General features: G+C 45.2%; 1 protein-coding gene across 1 annotated transcript in view; it reads left to right on the top strand.

The window, feature by feature from the left end:
* Positions 1–1,043: 1,043 nt before the first annotated feature.
* Positions 1,044–25,041, top strand: part of chfr (checkpoint with forkhead and ring finger domains, E3 ubiquitin protein ligase) — a 40,907-nt gene continuing 16,909 nt past the window's right edge. The window contains exons 1-3 of the mRNA XM_078554525.1: positions 1,044–1,392; positions 16,311–16,407; positions 20,901–21,010. Coding sequence (XP_078410651.1) covers positions 1,284–1,392; positions 16,311–16,407; positions 20,901–21,010 — 316 coding nt within the window. The 5' untranslated portion in view covers positions 1,044–1,283. The remainder of the gene's footprint in view (positions 1,393–16,310; positions 16,408–20,900; positions 21,011–25,041) is intronic.

The following is a 25,041-nucleotide window of genomic DNA, read 5'->3' as shown; positions in this document are numbered from 1 at the left end:
ATTAGAATAGATAGGTGCTTTATGGCCGGCAATGGACACAATGGGCCGAAGAGCCTGTTTCAGTGCTGTATAACTATGACTCTACGGGGTGCTGTTCCTTCAGTTTGCGTTAGGCTTCACTGGAACAATGCAACAGATGGACATGTAGTCACGAGAGCAGGGTGGTGTGTCGAAATGGCGAGCGACAGGAAGATCTGGGTCATGCCTGCGGACAGACCGAAGGTGTTCCGCAAAGCGGTCACCCAGTCTGCGTAGAGGGGACCACATTGGGAGCAGCGAATGCAGTAGACCAAATTGAAGGAGGTGCAAGTGAAGCGTTGCTTCACCTGAAAGGAGCGTTTGGGCCCTTGGACGGTGAGGAGAGAGGAAGTAAAGGGGCAGGTGTTGCACCTTCTGCGGTTGCATGGGAAGGTGCGGTGGGAGGGGGTTGAGGTGTAGGGGGTGATGGAGGAGTGGACCAGGGTGTCCCGGGGGGAACGATCCCTGCGGAATGTCGCCGGGGGGGGTGAAGGGAAGATGTGTTTGGTGGTGGCATCATGCTGGAGTTGGCGGAAATGGCGGAGGATGACCCTCTCAATGCGGAGGCTGGTGGGGTGATGAGTGAGGACAAGGGGGACCCTATCATGGTTCTGGGAGGGAGAGGAAGGTGTGAGGGCGGAGGCGCGGGAGAAGCCGCGAAAGGGAAGCTGTTTTGTTTTTTGTTGACATCTGGGAGCGCTCAATCTATAAATAGGGTCACAGCGGAAAATAGTTTGGGAAGAAACGCTTTGGAAGCTGGGAGGGCCCCGCGGGTTCAGCCAGAGGCTGTCATGGTGCAGCAATCCCAGGAGGGGCGGTTGGGGGGCAGCAGAGAGCAGAGGAGCGGAACCCATCCCTGTCACGTGACGAGGTTCACGTCGGCTTCGGGTCCGATGTGATTGACGTTTCCCTCCAGCCACCTAGAATGTCGGGTTGGAGGGCGATCAGCCAATGGTGGCGTTCCGGAGGCAGGGTTTCGACCAAAAAAAAAAGGGGGCGTGGCTAGTGCTGGGCCTGGCCCGCCCGCCCCGGCCTGGCCTGTCCTGTCCCGCCCCGCCCTGTCAGCTGTTAGCGGGGGCGAGGGAGAGGGAAAGCGGGGCTGGGCTCGGCTGGGCGAATGGAATGTGATCGCGGCCGCTGAGGAGCCCGTTGACCCGAGTGTTTTCCCCCTCCCGGGTTCTCGAGGGAGGGGGGAATTTATGAGGCGATAATCGAACGGAGGCCCGGGCCTGGGGCCTGGGGGCTGGGGCGGGGAGGGGTGGGGGATGCAGCCGCTGGAGAGCCAGGCCTGGGGCCGCCTGAGCCGCATCGACAGGGAGAGCGAGAGCCACATCCTGCTGGTGAACAGCGAGTGGACTATCGGCAGGAAAAAGGGTGAGTGGAGGCCCCGGAGGATGGGCCTGGAGAGAGAGGCCGGCTCACAGCAGCCACTGACTGGGGGAAGGAGGGGGAAGCAGCAGATCCTCCTTCATGGAACTGGCCTCATTGTCCACCCCCCTCCTTGGCAAAGGGAGGAGTGTGGGGGGGGCAAAGGGAGGAGTGGGGGGGGGCAAAGGGAGGAGTGGGGGGGGGGGCAAAGGGAGGAGTGGGGGGGGGGCAAAGGGAGGAGTGGGGGGGGGCAAAGGGAGGAGTGTGGGGGGGGGCAAAGGGAGGAGTGTGGGGGGGGGCAAAGGGAGGAGTGGGGGGGGGTGCAAAGGGAGGAGTGGGGGGGGCAAAGGGAGGAGTGGGGGGGGGCAAAGGGAGGAGTGGGGGGGGGGCAAAGGGAGGAGTGGGGGGGGGTGCAAAGGGAGGAGTGGGGGGGGGTGCAAAGGGAGGAGTGGGGGGGGGGCAAAGGGAGGAGTGGGGGGGGTGCAAAGGGAGGAGTGTGGGGGGGGGCAAAGGGAGGAGTGGGGGGGGGGGCAAAGGGAGGAGTGGGGGGGGTGCAAAGGGAGGAGTGTGGGGGGGGGGCAAAGGGAGGAGTGGGGGGGGGCAAAGGGAGGAGTGGGGGGGGGTGCAAAGGGAGGAGTGGGGGGGGCAAAGGGAGGAGTGGGGGGGGGGCAAAGGGAGGAGTGTGGGGGGTGCAAAGGGAGGAGTGTGGGGGGTGCAAAGGGAGGAGTGTGGGGGGGGGTGCAAAGGGAGGAGTGGGGGGGGGTGCAAAGGGAGGAGTGTGGGGGGGGGCAAAGGGAGGAGTGTGGGGGGTGCAAAGGGAGGAGTGTGGGGGGTGCAAAGGGAGGAGTGTGGGGGGGGCAAAGGGAGGAGTGGGGGGTGTGTGCAAAGGGAGGAGTGTGGGGGTGCAAAGGGAGGAGTGGGGGGGGTGCAAAGGGCGGAGTGGGGGGGGTGCAAAGGGCGGAGTGGGGGGGGTGCAAAGGGAGGAGGGTGGGGGGGGTGCAAAGGGAGGAGGGTGGGGGGGGTGCAAAGGGAGGAGGGTGGGGGGGTGCAAAGGGAGGAGGGTGGGGGGGGGGGGCAAAGAGCTGGTTTGAAGTTATTACTTGACTGTAAGTCCTCTGAAGGAAACAGCCCAGAATTGCAGAAGCTGTACATTTTTAGAATTTGCATTATCTTTCAATTTAAAAAAAAATTTCACTTTGCGGTTCAGATCTTGTTGATCAGAAGCGAAGAGGAAATAGCTTTCTACCCATGGGTAGGGCAAGCGAAGTTTCAGTTTTCCTTTCGCTGCCTCTTTTTTTTTTCTCTCGCTGGATTTTCCAGCTCCTTGTCACTCTCTCGTTATTCGTTCGAAGACTTCTGTGAGTTCAGACGGTGAGCTGGTCAACTTTTGTGGGCTTGGGGCACTGCCGAGCCCGACCCTGTCAATAAAGGAGGAACTCGCGTTTCTGCAGAGCCTCTCGTGACCTCCCGAGGTGCTTCACGGTGAATGAAGTGCTTTTTTCTAAGTGTTTATCACTCTCGTAATGTAGGAAGTGGAACAGCCAATTTGCGCACAGCAAGCTCCCGGAGACGGCAATGTGATAATGACTGGATCATCTGTTTTTAGTGGTGTTGATTGAGGGTTAAATCTTCGCCAGGGCAACTGTCCTGCTGTTCACATAGTGCTAGGAGATATTTTATGCCCACCTGAGAGGGCAGATGGAACCTTGGTTTAGTAGCTCATCCATAAGTTGGCACTTCTGACAGTGCAGCACTCCCTCGGTACTGCAGTGCCCAGCCTCTGGTGTGGGACCTGAAGCCACAACTTCCTAACTAGGACAGGAATGCTTCCACAGCTGCTTACTGGAAGAGTTTCTTCCAGCTATGCCAATTCCTATTCCACATTGTTCTTCCAATCTTCATGATTCTGAGAATTCCTGCATTCTTCTCTGTGAACTTGTTCCCCCACATTTCTTCATGAAGAATTTAAAGTTTCTTTTGCTCCTTTATTTACCTTCAGAGTTTCTTGTTGATCTGTTTTGGAGCTACTTGGGAAATCTTGAATTGTATCTTTCCTGCAGTTTCAGCAAAATGTTTTTCAGTGGGTACGTTAACTTAATATTTATGGTACCTGACGGTTAATTGTTCAAATGCCACTATGACTAGTAGGGGATGTGCCACCACTACTTGGTCTGACCTACGTGGTTAGTCCCATAACACATTGCTGACTGTTGATACCCTCATGCAACTAGAGAAGGGCCATAAATGTGATAAAAGCAAATTACTCCAGATGCTGGAAATCTGAAATAAAAACAGAAAACGCTGGAAAAACTCAGGTCTAGCAGCATCTGTGGAGAGAGAAACAGAGTCCATATGACTCTTCAAAGCTGAAGAGAGGTAGAAATGTGATGGGTTTCATATAATATCTCTATAACTGAATGTTAACTCTTTTTTTCTCTCCACAGATGCTGCCAGACCTGCTGAGTTTTTCTAGCATTTTCTGCCATAAATATAATGCTGGCTGGAGAGTCTAAAACAAGGGTCACAATCTCAGGGTAAGGGGTTAGCCATTTAGGACTGAAATTAGAAATTTCTTCACTCAAAGGGTTGTGAATCTTTGGAATTTCCTGCCCCAGAGGACTGTGGAGACTGTGGTTGAGTATATCAAGATGAGTCAATAGATTTTTGAGCAGTTGGGGAATTAAAGGATATGGGGACAGTTTAGGAAGGTGGAGTTAAGGTAGATGATCAGCAGTGATCTTGCTAAATGGCAGTGTAGGCTCAAGGGGCCAAATGGCCTCCAGCTCCTATTCCTTGTGATGTATTAAAATCAAGGCTGACGTCCCAATGCAGGACTGAGGGAGTGTTGGACTGTCAGAGGTGCTGTCTTTCAAACGAGACATTAAACCAAGGCCCACCTGCTTTCTCAGGTGGACGCAAGATATCCCGTGACCTTATGGGATACCTCCCCGGTGTCCTGACCAATATTTATTTCTCAATCAATGTCACAAAAAAATGGATGACCTGGTCATTATCTCTCCTTCTGTTCCTGGGAGCTTGCTGCATGCGAATTGGCTGCCATGTTTCCTACAGTACAACAGCGACTACACTTAAAATATTTAATTGACTAACTGCTATGAGAGGTCCCATGGTAGTGAAGGACGCTATAGAAATGCAAGCTTTTAATTTTTTGTTTTCTTCTATTCTTATATCGCAGGAACAAAGAAAGTGAAACAATTTTTGACCTGAGGTGTTGTTCCTTACCACGGCTAGCCCCCTCCCTATCCCCAGCCAATTTGTTTTAAAGCTGTTTGCCTCTTTTAGGATTGTTGCATAACGAATCACATAGAGACATGGTCATGTTCTTGGGCTGTCACCACAAGCGCCACAGCCTCTAGTCTCTGATCATTAGCAGGTTGAGACGTTAATTGTTATTTGGTGCCTCCCTGATGCATTTTGCCCTGAAGGAATTATGAAATTGGATTTGAAACCACATGGGCATTTTCGATTTAGGTTAGATTAGTTGAATTATGTGGCCAAGGTAGTCTTCTGTTTACATTTAACTTTGTATCTCTTAATAGAATAAACTGTCCTTTTCAACCTGTTGGTCTGCAGAGCACCCAAAGTGATGCTGTTTTTGCTCAGCTCAAGCTCAAAACATCCAGCCAGCTTAATTAATTTACCAAAAGATCATCTTCCTTATTCTGTTGGCTGTTCATGGCACAGAGTCATAGAGGTCTACAGCACAGAAAAAGGCCCTTTGGCCCATCAAGTCTGTGCCGGTCAAACAAGCACCTAACTATTCTAATCCCATTTTTCCAGCACTAGGCCCATAACCTTGTATGCCATGGCATCGCAAGTGCACATCCAAATACTTCTTAAATGTTATGAGGGTTTCTGCCTCTACCGCCCTTTCAGACAGTGAGTTCCAGACTCCCTCCAACCTCTGGGTGAAAAAATCCTTCTTCCTCACATCCCCTCTAAACCTCCTGCCCCTTACCTTAAATCTATGCCCCCTGGTTATTGATGCCTCCACCAAGGGGGAAAGTTCCTTCCTGTCTACCCTATCTATGCCCCTCATAATTTTATACACCTGAATCATGTTCCCCCTCAATTTCCTCTGCTCCAGGGAAAATAACCCCAGTCAATCCAATCTCTCATAACTAAAACTTTCCAGCCCAGGCAACATCCTGGTAAATCTCCCCTGCACTCTCTCCAGTGCAATCACATCCTTCCTATAATGTGGATTCCAGAACTGCACGCAATACTCTAGCTGTGGCCTAACCAGCGTTTTATACAGTTCCAGCATAACTTCCCTGCTCTTGTATTCTGTGCCTCGACTAACAGAGGTAAGTTTCCCATATGCCTTCTTAACCACCTTATCTACCTGTCTCGCTACCTTAAGGGACCAGTGGACATACACACCAAGGTCCCTCTGATCCTCGGCACTTCCCAGGGTCCTACCGTTCGTCATGTATTCCTGTGCCTTGTTTGTCCTGCCCAAGTGCATCACCTCACTCTAGGCAGAGAAGATTGAGGGGGGACATGATTGAGGGGCATAGATAGGGTAGATGGGAAGGGATCAATAACAAGGGGGCATAGATTTAAGGTAAGGGGCAGGAGGTTTAGAGGGGATGTGAGGAAGAATTTTTTCATCCAGAGGGTGGTGGGAGTGGAACTCTCTGCCTGAAAGAGTGATAGAGGCAGAAACCCTCATAACATTTAAGAAGTATTTGGATGTGCACTTGCGATGCCATGACATACAAGGCTATGGGCCTAGTGCTGGAAAATGGGAGTAGAATAGTTAGGTATTTGTTTGACTGGCACAGACTCGATGGGCCAAAGGGCCTTTTTCTGTGCTGTAGACCTATATGACCTTCTACGTACTGGCTTAAAAAGCTCTCCTGGATGCATTTTAAGAATTCCGCTCCCTCTAAATCTATCACACTGTGACTAACGCAGCTAATGTTGGAGAAGTTGAAATCCCCCCCTATTACTACCCTATTATTTTTTACACTTCTCTGAAATTTGCCAACATACCTGCTCTTCTATTGCTCTCTGTCTGGGGGCCTATAGTACACTCCCAGCAATGTGATTGCTCCTTTTTTGTTTTTCAGTTCTACCCATATGGCTTCATTTCAGGAGTCTACCAAGATGTCATCCTTCCTTACTGCTGTAATTGATTCCTTGATCAATATTGTGATACCCTCTCCTCTTTTACCTCCTTCCCTGTCTCGCCTGAAGACCCTGTATCCTGGAATATTGAGCTGCCAACCCTGACCCCCTCTCAACCATGTCTCTGTTATAGCAATGACATCATACTTCCATGTGTTAATTTGTGACCTCAACTCATCTGCCTTATTCGTCAGACTCCTTGCATTAAAATAAATACCATCCAACCTTGCCAAACTTCCTTGTGCCCTAACTGGCCTATAATTTCTATGCCTTCCAGACTCACTTGCTCTCCCTTCTAATTTTGGCTGTGCATCTCCCCCTACTCCTCCCTGCAAGGATGTCGGTCCCATTCCGGTTCAGGTGCAACCCGTCCGCCTTGTACAGGTCCCACCGCCCCCAGAAACAGTCCCAGTGTCCCAGAAATTTAAAGCCCTCCCTCCTGCACCATCTCTCCAGCCACGCATACATCTGGACTAATCTCCTATTTCTATACTCACTAGCACGTGGCACTGGAAGTAACCCAGAGATTACTACCTTTTGAGGTCCTGTTTTTTAATTTGCTTCCTAGCTCCCTAAATTCTGCTTGCAGGACTTCATCCCTCTTTCAACTGATGTCATTGGTACCAATATGTACCATGACCTCTGTTTATTTGCCCCCCGCCTTTAGAATGCCCTGCAGCCATTCAGTGACATCCTTGACCCTGGCACCAGCGAGGCAACATACCATCCTGGAGGCACATCTACGGCCGCAGAAACGCCTGTTTGTTCCTGTTACAATTGAGTCTCCTACCACTATCGATCTTCCACTCTTTTTCCTCCCCCCACCCACCCTGTGCAGCTGAGCTACTCACAGTGCTATGAGCGTGCCTTCACTTCCCAGAGGAACCGTTACTCTCATTGTTTTCCAACACAGAGAAATGGTTCTTGAGTGAGATGCACCCTGGGGATTTCCTGACTACCTGCCTGATACCTTTCTTCTGACTGGTCACCCATTCCCTCTCTGTCTGCACTTCCATAAGCTGTGGGGTGACCACGTCTAAAAATGTGCTATTCACGAAACACTCAGCCTCGCGAATGCATCTCAGTGCCTCCAGCGGCCGCTCAAGCACCGAAACTCGGAGCTCAAGTAGCTGCAGCTGGTGACACTTCCCTACACACGTGGTCGGTCAGAGTGCAACGAGCGTCTAGGACTTCCCACATGTTGCAGGTGGTACATAACACAGGACTGAGCTGCCCTGCCATGCCTCTAGTTGAAAAAATAAACCTTTACTTTAAGTTAAATACAGTAAAAAAAAAAGTTAAATTATTTAAGTACTTTAAATAAAAACTATAACTGTTACCTTTCCTTGGCTTAATCTATTTTAAACTGGAGAAAAACAGGCATACAATCACTTTGCTCCCTCTCCTGTGTATCTTTACTGTAAGTCTTGTGTTGCTTTCATCTCCATTTTCCAAGGTTGGATATATTTCAAATATTCCTATTACTTTGTAGTAGCTCAGACATCTCATCACAAGTGCTCCTAGGAACATAGGAACAGGAGTAGGCCATTCAGCCTGTTGAGCCTGCTCCACTATTCAGTTAGATCATGGCTGATAATCTACCTCAACGCCACTTTCCCACATTATCTTCATATCCCTTGATGTCATTAGTCTCCAGAAATTTATCAGTTTCTGTCTTGAACATGTTCAATGATTGAGCTTCCTCAGCCCTCTGGGGTAAAGAATTCCAAAGATTCACCACCCTCTGAGTGAAGAAAGTCCCCCTCATCTCAGTCTTAAATGGCCTGCCCCTTATTCTGAGATTGTGTCCCCTAGTTCTAGACTGGCCAGCCAAGAAAAACATCCTATCTACATCCACCCTTCAAACCCTGTATGAGTTTTTGTAAGTTTCAATGAGATCACCTCTCATTCTTCGAAACTCTAGAGAATACAGGCCCACTTTCACCAATCTCTCCTCATAAGACAATGTTGCCATCCCAGGGGTTAGTCCGGTGAACCTCCTTTGCACTCCTTCTATGGCAAGTATATCCTTCCTTAAGAGACCAAAATTGTACACACTATTCCAGATGTAGTCTCACCCAAGGCTCTATACAATTTCAGCAAGACACCTTTACTCCTGTATTCAAATCCCCTTGCGATGAAGGCCAGCATACCATTTGCTTTTGTTATTGATTGTGGCACCTGCCCGCTAGCTTTTAGTGACTCATGAACAAGGACACCCGTGTCCCTTTGGACACCAACACTTTCAAACCCCTCAACATTTAGGAAATATTCCATCTTTCTGTGTTTTTCTACCAAAATGGATAACTTCACACTTGTTCATATTATGTTCCATCTGCCATGTTTTTGCCCATTCAGTTAGCCTGTCCAAGACTGCTTGAAGCTTCCTTTCATCCTCCTCACAACTTACATTATCATTCTGGCGTTTGATGCACTTCCATGTAGACCTGCCTCATCACTTTAGTTTCACTGCTTGTTATTGAGAGCTGAATCCAGTATCTAATGCCCATCAGTCATTCACAGGTCAGTTTTGTGTCAGATACAATTTTTCCATCTTGCCTTCCTTCTTCCCCCCCATCCTGCACCCCCACTGCCACCCGCCTCCCCATCTAGTTGAGAAAGATTCAGTAGCTCCTTCATGCTTCCTCTTTTGTTTAGGTGTAGTCCATCTCTCTTGTACAAGGCTGTCTTGTGCCTTAACTATTAGTTCTAAATGTCATTGCTTTACCAAATGCAGTGAATAACTGAAACTTGTTTACAGCTATTAAGGCTAAAGTGGCAGTTTATTCAGCTATCACAACCCAACCTGTCCTGCTCAACCAAGTATTTCTTTCATTTGACATTCATACTCCTGGTTGATGTTTGTTTATTACAAACTTGAAATGTTAACCTAGCAAACAATTGTTGATATTCCTTCTCTCTCCACACACCCCCCCCCCCCCCCCCCCCCCGGCACCCCCCACTCCCGACTGCTCATGCACACAGCACCTAGAGTGAATCATTGTGTGCATTGTGTTTCATCACTGAGTTTGTATTGAGGCTGTGATCAGTTCATTTTAACAGTAAATTGAGCATATGTGTCCTGTGCTGCTGATGGCACCCAGTGTCAGATTGTTTGTACTGAATTTGAGCATTTTCAAATTTCTGTGACCTTCCTTGGCTCTGAAGTTAATGAAGAGGAGAAAAGTGTCCCATTACTAAGAGATTCAAATACAAAGAATGTGGCCTTAATTTGCGACTCTTCGAGTGACCATACTTCTGTATGAAAGCAGTGCTCATTACATTAGTTATCCTGGTAGTGAGTCAGAATTCTACCAGAAGCAACTTAAAATGTTAGTGTAACTTGACTTATTGGCTGAGGAAATTGTCAAAACCGTAGTTAATTGGTTGGGTAGAGGGGTGTGCAACAACCCAAAGAGGTTCAGATGCAGTAAGATTGAGAAAGCAGTAATGAAGCGTTGGTGCTACTGGTGCAGGTATCACTTGAAAGGCTGGGGAATTGCTTTATTTTTCAGTTCAGTTGGAGCTAACAAAAATCATTTGCTTGATCCAGCTGGGTGGAATTTCCAGTCACCTGTTTCATTGGTGCAGACGCTCAGTAAGTTCTGTCATTTTATTCTTAACAGAATTCCTATTGTTTAGAGGTTTCAACTGGTCTCCAAAAGAAAAAAGACCTGCGCTTGGCATTAAACACAATATTCTGTTGTAAAAGACATGCTGGACTTCAGTAATTGGCTGGTGTTTAATGGACTGTCCTGCTTTAGAGCTGTATTTTATGACCTCAAGCCTTTTTTTCTATAAGCCTATTGTAAATGATGTCTTTCTGGAGTTGCTCAGGTGTTGGCCTGTACTTTTTATGGAAACCGATCATTAAAGTGAATGGAGTGTTCCCATCACCCCCTAGGGAAAAGTCTGTGCTGCAACATTTAACTTGCCGATTGCAATGCACACATCTCCAGAGTGAGTCATGGGGTTTATGATTCAGATTTTTTTCATGGTTGCACAATACCACGATTATTTAGCTCCTTTTCAATATGTAACTCATAAACAAATTCTTCAGAAGATTTTTCTGCCCCTGATTTTTGTTTTCCCCAACAATGTTCACCTCCCTCCCTCTGTGAAGAAGTTTGATCCTTGATGGGCCACCAGTTCATGGTATTTGTACAATACCTTAACAAGTCCTCTGGATATCCCAAAGAATGACTAAAGAGGCAGCTGTCTTGGATAATATCGCCTTCCTTTGTGTGAACCAAGATGCTGAATGTTGGTAAACTATTGAACTAAACTTTAACGAGTGCATTTTCACCTTGATAGCAATCACGACCAAGAACTTTAGCTTTTGCTTTGCATCTTCCCCGAGTTAAGGTGTTGTGACCTTTTGTATTAGCACTTTACTATCTGTTCTTGGGATGTGGGGGTTTGCTCGAAACGTTCCATTTATTGCCTATCTCCCTAGTTTGCCCTGAGAAGATGGTGGGTTATTTATAGCAGTTGTACAACTGATTGGCTTGACAGACCATTTCAAAAGGGCAATAAAGAGTTAACCATGGCTGTGTGGTCTGGATTTCCCCTTTTTCAATGGCAGTTTGAATCTGACATCAAGTCAATGGGATCTTTGGGCATCCAGCAACAGTGACGTTATCAAGCAGGATAAGTAGTCAATCACATAGAAGTATTCTGACAGACAGCAAACCAGGAAGTTAAAAACACTGCCTTTTACTTTTAATTTAATTTTCAGATAGCTAAATAAATGATTAAGCTTGGATTAAGATAGAAGCTAAAATATCAAAAACTTCGAAGAAAGATGTAAAAGTATGTTGAATTTCTTTACCATAACCGAGAAATTTGATATTCAGCAAATATAAAATTAATTTTTCAGGGATAGTGAAGCTGTTTGGCACTAATTATAAACTTAGTACACTGTTTAAAAACCTGGTTCTACCTCAATGAAGGGGTTTTTACTGGGAGCCTAATAGTGTAATGTTGATAGCAACTTCTGGATTCTGTGCGTATGTCAATTCCCAAAGCTGCTGTCGGTTTCATTGGATTAATGAACGCTGACGGTTTTGTTGTTACCACTGCAAAATCTGGGTATGTGTGGAGCTGATATCACCTCTAGTCCAGACCAGGTTTGGATGGAGGGGAGCCAGGTCAGATTCCCATCCCTTAATGACTTGGGGTTGTTTTTAAATGACAGTGCAAGAACCTGTATGCCCACAATTGACCAAATTTAATAGAATTCGGTTCCACAGTTTGTGATGGTGGCATTTCAATTCACTGCCAGGTGGTGGTCAGCCAGTCCCAATAACTACAACTACTATATCATTGTGTCTGTAATATTGAGAGAAAGCCCAAGAGCTGTAACTGTTCACAGATCGGAGATTGAACCTGGATCAGCTTATCACTGTATTAACTAGCTGGTTTGTCGAGGGAGCTGGTGAAGATTTTATTTTAATGATTAAGGGAAGTGGTGGTATAGTAGTATTGGACTAGTAATCCAGATACCCAGGGTAATGCTCCAGGGACCTGGGTTCGAATCCCACCATGGCAAATGGTGAAATTTGAATTCAGTAAAAGACCTGGAATTAAAAGTCTGATGGCTATGAAACCATTGCCGATTGTTGTAAAAACCCATCTGGTTCACTAATGCCCTTTAGGGAAGGAAATCTGCCATCCTTACCTGGTCTGACCTATACGTGACTCCAGATCCACAGCAATGTGGTTGATTCTTAAATGCTCTCTGAAATGGCCTAGCAAGCCACTCAGTTGTTTCAAACTGCTGCAAAGTCACAAAAAAGGAATGAAACCGGACAGATCACCCGGCATCGACCTAGGCACCAGAAACGACAACAGCAAACCTGTTGACCCTCCTTACTAACATCTGGGGGCTAGTGCCAAAATTGGGAGAGCTATCTCACAGACTGGTCAAGCAACAGCCTGACATAGTCATCCTCACAGAATCATACCTTAACAAGGTAATGTCCCAGACACCACCATCATTCCTGGCTATGTCCTATCCCACTGGTAGGCCAGGACATAAGAGGTGGTGGCACAGTGGTATACAGTGGGGAGGGAGTTGCCCTGAGAGTCCTCAACATCGACTCCAGACCCCATGACCTCGTGGCATCAGGTCAAACATGGGCAAGGAAACCCCCTGCTGATTACCATGTACCGCCCTCCCTCAGCTGATGAATCAGTGCTCCTCCATGTTGAACACCAGTTGGAGGAAGCACTCAGGGTGGCAAGGGCGCAGAGTGTACTCTGGATGTCCATCACCGAGAGTGGCTTGGTATCACCACTACTGACCGAGCTGGCCAAGTCCTGAAGAACATAGCTGCTAGACTGGATCTGTGGCAGGCAGTGAGGGAAAAACGTACTTGACTCCTCACCAACCTGCCTGCCGCAGATGCATCTGTCCATGACAGTATCGGTAGGAGTGACCACCGCACAGTCGTTGTGGAGACGAAGTCTCTCCTTCACATTGAGGATACCCTCCATTTACTACCACCGTGCTAAATGGGATAGATTTCAAACAGATCTAGCGACTCAGACTGGGCATCCATAAGGCTCTGTGGGCCATCAGCAGCAGAATTGTACTCGAGCACAATCTGTACCTCATGGCCTGGCATATCCCCCATCTACCATTACCATCAAGCCAGAGAATCAACCCTTGTTCAATGAAGAGTGCAGGAGGGCAGCATCAGGCATACATAAAAGAGGTGTCAATTAGATGAAGCTATAACACAGGACTACTTGTGTGTCAAACAGCTTAAGCAGCAAGTGATAGATAGAGCTAAGCAATCCCACAACCAAAAGATCATATCTAAGCCCTCAGTCCTGCCACATCCAGTCGTGAATGGAGGTGGACAATTAAACAACTCGCTGGAGGAGGAGGCTCCACAAACCCCCTCACCATCCTCAATGATGGGGCAGCCGAGCACATCAGTGTGAAAGATAAGGCTGAAGCATTGCTACAACCTTCAGCCAGAAGTGCCGAATGGATGATTCATCTAGGCCTCCTCCAGAGGTCCTCAGCATGTGCCAGTCTTCAGCCAATTCGATTCACTCCACATGATATCAAGAAACAGCTGAAGGCACTGGATACTGCAAAGGTTATGGGCCCTGACAATATTCCGGCAACAGTACTGAAGACTTGTGCTCCAGAACTTGCCGTGCCTCTAGCCAAGCTGTTCCAGTATGGCTACAACACTGGCATCTACCCGGCTATATGGGAAATTGCCAGGTATGTAATGTACACAAAAAGCAACACAAATCCAACCTGGCCAATTACTGCCTCATCAGTCTACTCTTGATCATCAGTAAAGTAATGGAAGGAGTCATCAACAGTGCTGTCAAGCAGCACTTACTTAGCAATAACCTGCTCATGGACGTTCAGTTTGGGTTCCACCAGGGCCACTCAGCTCCTGACCTCATTACAGCCTTGGTTCAAACATGGACATAAGAGCAGAACTCCTGAGGTGAGGTGACAGTGACTGCCCTTGACATCAAGGCCACAATTGATCGAATGTGGCATCAAGAAGCCCTAGCAAAACTGAAGTTAATGGGAATGGGGGGGTGGGGGGGTTGGTGGGGTAGCTCTCTACTAGTTGGACTCATACCTAGCACAAAGGAAGATGGTTGTGGTTGTTGGAGGCCAGTCATCTCAGCTCCAGGAAATCACTGCAGGAGTTCCTCAGGGTAGTGTCCTAGACCCAACCATCTTCAGCTGCTTCATCAATGACCATCCTTCCATCATAAGGTCAGAAATGGGGTCGTTCGCTGATGATTGCACAATGTTCACCATTTACGACTCCTCAGATACCGAAGCAGTCCATGTCCAAATGCCATAAGACCTGGGCAATATCCAGGCTTGGGCTGACAAGCGACAAGTAACATTTACGTCACACATGCCAGGCAATGACTATCTCCAACAAGAGAGAATCTAACCACCACTCCATGACATTCAATGGCATTACCATTACTAAATCCCCCACTATCAACATACTGGCGTTAGCATTGACCAGAAACTGAACTGGACTAACCATGTAAATACTGTGGCTACCAGAGCAGGTCAGAGGCTAGGAATCCTGCGACGAGTAACTCACCACCTGACTCCCCAAAGCTTATCCACCATCTACAAGGCACAAGTCAGGAGTGTGATGGAATACTCCCCACTTGCTTGGATGAGCAGCTCCACAACACTCAAGAAGCTTGTCCATGCCAAAGCAGCCTGCTTGATTGGCAACACACCCACAAACATTCACTCCCTCCACCGCCGACACACAGTAGCAGCAGTGTGTACCATCTACAAGATGCACTGCAGAAACTCACCAAAGTTCCTTAGACAGCACCTTGCAAACCCACGACCACTACCACCTCGAAGGACAAGGGCAGCAGAGAGATGGGAACACCACTGCGTGGAAGTTCCCCTCCAAGTCACTCACCATCCCGACTTAGAAATGTATTGCCATTCCTTCACTGTCGCTGGGTCAAAATCCTGGAACTCCCCCACCTAATATCACTGTGGGTGTACCTATACCACATAGACTGCAGCGGTTCAAGAAGGCAGCTCACCACCACCTCCTCAAGGGCAACTAGGGATGGGCAATAAATGCTGGCCCAGCCAGTGATCCCCACATTCCGTGAATGAATAATAAATAAAAAAGCCCTTTTTCCTATGTTGTAACTCATGTGCCACCTCTATAGAAACTCGATATTTGTGATTAGGCGTAGTTTCATTTCTGATTAGTTGGTTAAACATGGTGATCATCAGCCTTGTGTTTCTGGGTCTTGTCAAGATTGGAGATTATTCCCATACCTGTTACTAACCAATTGCTCATCTATGCTTAGACACATAGAAAGACACACACAAACTGGGAGCAGGAGTAGGCCATTTGGCCCTTCAAGCCTGCTCTGCAACTCAATATGAACATGGCTGATCCTTTATCTCAATGCCTTATTCCCGCTTTCTCTCCATAACCCTTGATGCCCCTAACATCCAAAAATTTATCAATTCCTTTCTTGAATATACTCAGTGAACCAGCATCCACAGCTTTCTGTGGTTGACCACGCTCTGAGTGAATAAATATTTCCTCATCTCAGTCCTAAATGTCCTGCCCCGTATCCTGAGAATAGACAAGGAAATGTCATCTTTGAATTGGGTTAAAGAAGGAAAAGGATGTAAATCTCTTCAATGGAGCATCTTGATGACAGAGCCTGTCTTTGACATCAGTTCGGGATGAATTAAGTTCTTGATGGGATTAGCAGGAGTAATGCTGTATTGGGAGTTTCTGCTTCCTTCTATTTAAAGAGTAACTGTAACGGGGTTTTACATCAAATATACGTATCCTAATTCTGTTTAAGTTGTCACTGAGGCTCGATGTTGGAAATTGCACCATTTCCATCAAATGATAAGAATTTTAATTAATCATAAAATACAGCGCAGAAGAAGGCCATTCAGCCCATTGTGCCTGTGCCGGCACTGTGGTAGAGCGACTCAGTTCCACTCCCCTGCTCTTTCCCGTAACCATGTAATCATTTTCCCTTTAGGTAATTATCCAGTTCTCCTTTTGAATGCTCCTATTGAATCTTCTTCCACCACCCTTTTGGGAAATGCATTGTATAATGAAAGTAGATTCATGCTGGAAGATAATTTTCATTTATGAAGAGAAGAGCTTTGTACCAATTATTCCTGAGTTAGCAAAGTGACATAAATTACTATATATAAATATATATATATATATTAACAATCAGCCTTCTGTCTCCTGTAGGTTGTGATTTGTCATTTCCCGGCAATAAGCTTGTTTCTGGAGATCACTGTAAAATAATTCGAGAGAAAACTGGGCAAGTGTGGTTAGAGGACACAAGGTAAGTCATGTATATATTCTGGGTTGTGTTCTTTTTAAAACATATTCTGAAAGTGAAGGTTGTTTAGTCTGTAGTGGTGCTGCTTCCGGTAGTCGTGGTTATTTGGCTATTTCAGGAATGGAAGGGCAGTGGTTTAGCAAGCTGCCCTCTAACCTTTGGAACATACATTTAAATCCTGCTTGTACTGTTGAACATAACATAAGAAATAGGAGTAGGCCATTCAGCCCTTCAAGCCTGCTCTGCCATTCAATGAGATCCTGGCTGATTATCTCCTTCAAACACCATTTTCCAGCACTATCTCCATACACCTTGATGTTTTTTAATATATAGAAATCTTTCGATCTTGGTCTTGAACATACTCAATGACTGAGCCTCCACAGTTGTCTGGGACATAAAATTCCAAAGATTCAACACCCTCTGAGTGAAGAAGTACCTCTGCTTCTCAGTCCTAAATGGCCTGCCCTTTATTCTGAGACTGTGTGCCCTGGCTATGGACGCCCCCAGCCAGGGAAACATCCGCCCTACATCTACCCTGTCGAGCCCTGTAAGAATTTTGTATGTTTGAATGAGATCACCTCTCATTCTTCTAAACTCCAGGGAATAAAGGTCCAGTCTATTTAATGTTTCTTCATGGGACAATCACTCCATCCCAGGAATTAGTTTGGTGAACCTTTGTTGCACTTGCTCTATGGAAAGATAAGGAAAGTATACCTTTCTTTAGGTAAGGAGACCAAAACCTGAGATGACAGTTTCCCCCTCTTTTGCCTGTGAGTATTCCTGCCTGAAATGAATTGGGTACTCTCAATCCCATTCTTATCGGATTGTAGCCTATGAAGCAAACTGTCAGCAACTTGGCATAATTTAGCACTAAAGTGGCAAACTCACTCAGAGACATAAAGGGTGGCTTGAGTGGAAGATAGAAAAATATATTTCAGTGGTTTTGAAGGAGCACTAATGGGATTGGGGCTAAGGTTCTTCACTGGAGTCAAGGGAGCTTTCCTATGCTTTTGGTGATGCTTTATCATTATCAGGTAGCCCAGTGGTTCTGATATTGGGTTAACAATCCAGAGATTGTCAGATAGAAAATACAATTGAGAACCAAGAGGAATACAGAAGGTCCAGAGGGGAGGTGAAAAAGCATATTAGAGAAGTGAAGAGGGGTTATGATGAAAGACTGGCAGCCAACATGCAGGGGAATCCCAAAGTCTTTTATAGGCATATAAATAGTAAAAAGGTGCTAAAAGGAAGAGTAGGGCAGATTAATCCCCAGATTAATGTCCATCCTCCTCATGATTTTGAACATCTATCAAATCTCCTCTCAGCCGCCTTCTTTCCAAGGAGAAGAGTCCCAACCTGTCCAATCCATCCTCAAAACTGAAGTTTCTCATCCCTGGAACCATTCCTGCACGCTGCCCAATGTGTTCACATCCTTCGTATAATATAGTGCCAGGAACTGTACACAATATTCCAGCTGAGGTCTCACTGTGTCTTATATAAATTTAGCATAACCTCCCTGGCTCTTGTAATCTATGCCCCTATTAATAAAGCCCAGGATACTATATGCTTTATTACCTTCAATGCACTATGCACATGTACACCCAAGTCTTTCTGCTCCTGCACCTCCTTCAAAGTTTCACCCCTTATTTTATATTGTCTGTCCATGTTCTTCCTACCAAAATGCATCACCTCACACTTCTCTGCATTGAACTTCATCTGCCACTTATCTGCCCACTCCACCAACTTGTCTATGTCCTCTTGAAGTTCCACACCATCCTCCTCGCAGTTCACAACACTCCCAAGCTTCACATCATCCGCAAACTTTGAGATTGTCCCCTGCACACCAAGATCTGGATCATGAATATATATCAGGAATAGCAAGGGTCCCAATACCAATCCCTGGGGAACTCCACTACAAACCTTCCTCCAACCCGAAAAATATCCATTGACCATTACTCTCTGCTTTCTATTTTTCAGCCAATTTTGTATCCACGTTGCTACTGTCCCTTTTATTCCATGAGCAATAAGCTTTCTCACAAGTCGTTTGTGATGTATTGTGTCAAATGGCTTTTCAAAGGCCATGTGCACCACATCAACAGCATTACCCTCATCGACCTTTTCTGTTCCCTCTACAAAAAACTCCAGCAAGTTAGTTAAACACAATTTCCCTTTTAGAAATCCATGCTGGCTCTTCCTTATCAATCCATATTTTTCTATATGACTATTAATTTTATCCCAAATAATTGTTTCTAGGATCTGGCACACCACTGAAGTTAAACTGACTGGTCTGTAATTGCTGGGTTTATCCATACAACCTTTTTTGAACAAGGGCATAATGTTTGCAATTCTCCAGTCCTCTAGCACCTCCCCCGAGTCTAGGTTAAGACTGAAAGATTATGGCCAGTGTCCCTGCAATTTCTACTCTCACTTCTTTCAATATCCTTGAATGCATCTTATCCAGTCCTGGTGCCTTGTCAACCTTAAGTACCAGCAGTCTATTCAACACTTCCTCCTCATCAATTTTGAAACCTTCTAGTGACAGAGTTTCCTCATCTATCACCAGGGCCTGGGTAGCATCTACCTCCTTGGTAATGATGGATGCAAAGTATTCATTTAATACCTCAGCCATGGCCCCTTCGTCCAAGGATGTGAACACATTGGAGAGAGTGCAGAAGAGGTTTACAAGAATGGTTCCAGGGATGAGAAACTTCAGCTATGAGGATGAATTGGAGAGGTTGGGACTCTTCTCCTTGGAGAGAAGAAGGCTGAGAGGAGATTTGATAGAGATGTTCAAAATCATGAGGGTGCTGGACAGAGTAGATAGGGAGAAGCTGTTCCCACTCAAAAGGATCAAGAACGAGAGGGCACAAATTTAAAGTGATTTGCAAAAGAAGCAAGTGTGACGTGAGAAAGAAGTTTTTCACACAATGATGGTTTGGGTCTGGAATGCACTGCCTGGAAGTGTGGTGGAGGCAGGTTCAATCGAGGCATTCAAGAGGGCATTGGATAATTATTTGAATAGAAAGAAACCATGTGCAAGGGCACAGGGAAAAGGCAGGGCAATGTCACCAGGTCATAATGCTCATTTGGAGAGCTGGTGCAGACATGATGGGATGAATGGCGTCCTTCTGTGCTGTTAAGATTCTGTGATTCTGTTGTGAACTCAAACCCCTCCAAATTGAAAAAGTACCCAGATTTAAGATGTAAAATATTAAATGGCAAAAAAACTGAACCAATATTTTCAAGTGATGTGATTTATAGGTTAGATTAACTTTTTTTTTGGTGTGGTAGAGTGGTGTTGAATGTAGCGTTGAGTTTATAAATACTCTGAAGGTCACTTATTTTTTTAAAAAAAATTAATGTAAAAATTTTAAAGCTGAAACCCCGATTTAGCTGTTTCCAATTAACTTGTAAAGTCTAGCCGTTGATGGGTAGACGGAAAAGGGGACACAATTTGTGTGGTTGCTTGTGTAAAACACAACGACAGATCACTGCCGAATCTGAAAGGTGGACCTATGAGTCCTTGACTAACTGGCCTGTTTAAAGCAGATTTTGTGCTGCAGATTTTTCATTGTTGCAATTGTTCTGTGTTGCCAGTAGATGGCTGCAGAACGCATTAAACTTCCAGTTGAATTTATGGTGCAGCTTGTGACAAGTTGACATTTGCCTGACTACAACCTCTTCTGTTCATCTGAGAGCTCAGTATATGAATGTGCATGTGCCGTTTTCCAACAATTAGAAATATAAATGTTTGGGGAACGGAGAAGTCCAATTCTAAACATTTTGAACCCAGCTGACTGTAATTTAAAAGTGTTTGGTGGACCCTCCTGGGTACTTTCTAAACAACACTGACACCAGCTGGATTTACACTCCGTATGGTATCAAATCCAAGTATTTTGAAGTTTTCTTCTCCCGTCAGATTTGCTTTGCTTGGCTCTGGAATCAAATTTTAGCCACATTGTAAATTGCTAAACTTGCAGAAATTGAATGGGTTAAATCCTGGGAGCCCGGAGTCGATTATTATGTGGTTTTTTTCAGGGTTGGAACTGCAATGAAACAGTTCAGAGATGCTCTTGTTCTCCAGCCATAGGCTGCATCTTTTTCCTGTGGCTAGGAGGCTGTTTACAGGCCATTGTCAGTGAAACAGCATCACTGCTCTGTGCAGGCTGTTTGTGAGCACCACTGCTGTGGCCTAATAAACACAAGTGTTTTGCTGGCAGGCATATCTGTTGCTGTTGGAGTCACAAGCCAACAATGTTGGCACCTTGTTTTACTTTGCATTTGACTTTGGCCACCAAAATTAGTGGGTATAATATCACCATAATGTCAATTCATTCATTATATTGTTGAACTTTAGCATGGCATGATTTCCAATTAATGTTGAAAGCCACGGATCTTGACAATATGACATTACAAGTGTAAGTTTTATGCTCGTCCTGTACCAAGGAGGGTGGAGGCAGCCTGACTTATGTTATTGCGTCACTTTATGCTTTCAGTACCAACGGAACGGTCATCAACAAATCCAAAGTAGTGAAGAAACAGACCTATCCGTTGCAGAATGGAGATGCCATTTACGTTGTCTACAGGAAGAATGAGCCAGATCAGAGTAAGGATAGTATGATTAAATGTACTGCTCGTGGTTTGAAATATCACATTTCTGATATCTGTCTGGACACGATTGCGTTGTAGGCTGCTATGCAGCCTCTGAGAAATCGATTGTTGCAGTTAGTTCTTGCCTTGTTGTTGTACACCAAGTAAGATTTGTTACTAAATTATCAGACTGCTTATCCAACACCCAGAACTGAATGAACAAAAATTTCCTTTAATTAAACATTGGGAAGACTGATTGTTTTTGTTCCCATCTCCAAACTCCGTTCCCCAGCTACTGACTCCAACCCACTCCGAGATCAAATCAGGCAGTTAGCAACATTGGTGTCGTATTTGACCCTGAGATGAGCTTCCAACTACATACGAACATGTGAATTAGGAGCAGGAGTAGGCCACTCAGCCTCTTGAGCCTGCTCCACCATTCAATACAATCGTGGCTGATCTGATTTTTAACCTCACATTCCTGCCTACCCTGCTTATCAAGAATCTATCTACCTCTGCCTGAAAGATATTCAAGGACTCTGCCTCAACCACCTTTTGAGGAAGAGAATTCCAAAGTGGCTCAACCCTCTGAGAGAAAAACAAATTCCTCCCCTCTGTCCTAAATGGGTGACCCCTTATTTTGAAACAGTGACCCCTAGTTCTAGATTCTTCCACAAGAGGAAACATCCTTTCCTCTTCACCCTGTCAAGTCCCTGCCTTTTTTGAATAAATTACATTAGCTATTAATATAATACATTGTATTAGTTACATTACTACATTAGCTAATACATTCACTATTTTCCAATCTAATGGAACCTTCCCTGAATCTAGTTAATTTTAGAAAATTAAAACCAATGCATCAACTATCTCACCAGCTACTTTTAAGTCCCTAAGATGAAATCCATCAGGATCCGGGGATTTGTCAACCTACAGTTCCAACAATTTGCTCGGTACCACTTCCTTGATGATAATTTTCTTGAGTTCCTCTCTCCCAATTCCTGATTTACAACCATTTCTGGGATGTTACTTACATCCTTTATAGTGATGACCGTTGCAAAACACCTATTCAATTCACCTGCCACCTTATTTTCCATTATTCATTTTCCAGACTTACTTTCTGTAGGACCAATGCTCACTTTGTTAACTTCTCTTTTTTAAATATCTGTAGAAACTCTTAGTATCTGTCTTTATCTTTCTAGCTAGCTTTCTTTCCATATTAATCTTTTAGTCATTCTTTGCTGTTTTATGTTCTGTCCAGTCTTCTTACCTGCCCCCCATCTTTGCACAATTATATGCTTTTTCTTTAAGTTTGATATGATCTTTAACTTTTTTAGTTCAGCATGGATGGTAGAGCCTCCCCTTGGAATTTTTCTTTCTTGTTGGAATGTATCTAATTTGTGTATTCTGAGATATCCTCGTAAGTGCCTGCCACTGTATCTCTACTGACCTATCCCTTAACCTAAATTGCCAGTTTGCTTTCGCTAGCTGTCTTCATGCTCGTGTAATTGCCTTTATTTAAGTTTAAAATACTAGTCTTGGACCCAGTCTTCTCTCCCTCAAACTGAATGTAAATTCAATCATGATCTGATCACTGCTATCTGGGGACACCTTCACTATGAGGTCATTAATTAATCCTATCTCATTGCACAATACCAGGTCCAGTGTAGCCTGCTCCCTTGTTGGCTCCAGAATATGCTGATCTAAGAAATGATCCCAAAAACATTCTATGAATTCATCATCTATGCTACCTTTGTGCATCTGATTGTTCCAATCTATATGTAGATTAAAATTCCCCATGATAATCCCTTTACCTTTCTGACAAGCTATCACTATTTCTTCCTTGATACCCCATCCTACCATGTGATTATGGCTGTGGGACCTTTACACCACTCCCACAAGCAACTTCTTGTCTTTATCATTCCTCATTTCCACCCAAACCACTTCTATATCCTGGTTTCTTGCACTTAGTCCATCCCTCTCTATTGTGTTAATGTCGCCTTTAATTTACAAAGCCACCCCTCCACCTTTTCCTAACTTCCTATTCTTCCTAAAAGTCACATACCCTTCCCAATCTATCCCATCCTGTAGCCATGTCTCTGTAATGTCTATTAGTGCAAGTAGAGATAAATAAGTACAATCTATCAGTTTGTCTGTTTTTTAAATGCTATGTGCATTCAGATACAGAGCCTCAAGATTTATCCTTTTTATTATTTTTGTGACCTCTAACATTATTGGTTGGTTTACTCTTGGACTTGTACAGCCTGTCCCTTCCTGTCATGGTCTGTTTATCATTTCTCAGATTAATACCATCTTCTCTTGGGCAGAATTTTACGGTCCTGTCGAATTCAATGGATTTTTGAATGGCTCATCGTATTTTACAGCTGAGCCTCTGTTGTGACAGGGCCGTAAAATTCCATCCCTTGTTTCTACTCTTTGATATACCATATCTTCTCTTGTTGATCCCTTGCCCCCACTATTTAGTTTAAAACCCTTTCTACTATCCTAGTTATGTGATTTGCAAGAACACTCGTCCCAGCACAGTTCAGGTGTAGACCATCCCAACAGTACAGCCCCCACTTTACTCAGTACTAGTACCTACAAACCAGAGCCCAATTCTCCCACACCATTCTTTGAGCCATCCGTTCATCTCTCTAATTCTATTTTCCCTATGCCAATTTGCACATGGCTTGGGTAATAATCTAGAGATTATTAAAGGTTCTGCTTAATTCGGTACCTAGCTCCTCATGCTGACTATGCAGAACCTCTTTCCTTGTCCTATCTATATCGTTGGTACCTCCATGAACCATGACGGCTGGATCCTCTCTCTCCCACTGCAAGTTCCTCTCCAGCCCTGAGCAGATGTCCTGACCTCGCACTGAGCAGGCACACAGCCTTTTGGACTCTTGATTTTTGCTGCAGAGAACAGTGTCAATCCCCCTCACTATACTGTCCCCTACTACAACTACATTCCTGTTTTCTCCCCTGGCTTGAACTGCTTCATGTACCGTGGTGCCATGGCCAGCCTCTCATCTACCCTGCAGACCTCCTTTTCCCTCACACAGGTTTTGAGCACTTCAAATCTGTTTGACAATGCAAAATCTGAGCCCCCTCCACTACTGTCTGCTCATCCCTTTTCCTGCCTCACTCATGGTCACATTCTCTTGCACCTCACTGCTAAACAAAACAGATGGCCCGATTCCAAGAGGTGTGACCAAAGTGTCCAGGTATTTCTCCCTACCCCTTATGTTGCTCAGAGTCTGCAGTTCAGCTTCCAGATCAATAACCTTGATCCAGCATCCCTCTAGCTGCTTACACTTTATGCAGATGTTTGTCCCGGATTGCCTTGGTGTCCAAAATGTCCCATGTTCTACAGCTGCAACAGAACACCTGTCCTGCAAATGTTACTTACGTTATTTAGTTAATTTAATTTAATTACTTTCTTAATTAACTTAGAGTAATTTCCATATATGCTACAGTTTACTGTGCTTATTAAATGCTAGTACCAATGACAGCTAAAAGTTAGTAGTTTCTTAACTACACACAGGTATTGTTTTAAGTGTTTATGTTAAACTTTATATTTAAAATAAAATCATTTAGTTCTATTTTTTATTTATAGATCTACCTTAAATGCCATGTCCTAAGCTGGCTTTTAACAGACTATCTACAACACTAAGCATTTACTGGCCAATCAACTTACAAAAGTACAGTGCCGATACCATTTTAAACTTCAGGAATAGAAAAAACCCTCAACCAATTTACAGATACTCACTAAACAACTAGCTTCCTCTCCAACCAACTAAATTACAAGTTTCTGTGATGTCACTTTTTTTCACACTGTTTTCAGACTACAGAGTCCTGACCGCCCCTCCCCTCACACGCTTTTCAGACGCCCGCCTGACCGCCCCTCCCCTCCCCTCACGCGCTTTTCAGATGCCTGCCTGACCGCCCCTCCCCTCCCCTCCCCTCCCTGCCCCTCTTGCGCTTTTCAGATGCCCACCCACCCCCCCCTCCATAACATTGCCTGACTTTGCCCGTGCATCAGCTCAT

This window comes from Cetorhinus maximus, chromosome 12, assembly GCF_964194155.1.
Source record: "Cetorhinus maximus chromosome 12, sCetMax3.hap1.1, whole genome shotgun sequence".
In the NCBI taxonomy this organism is placed as follows: Eukaryota; Metazoa; Chordata; class Chondrichthyes; order Lamniformes; family Cetorhinidae; genus Cetorhinus; species Cetorhinus maximus.
The sequence above is the reverse complement of the archived record's forward strand: the minus strand, read 5'-3'. Positions and strand labels throughout refer to the sequence as shown.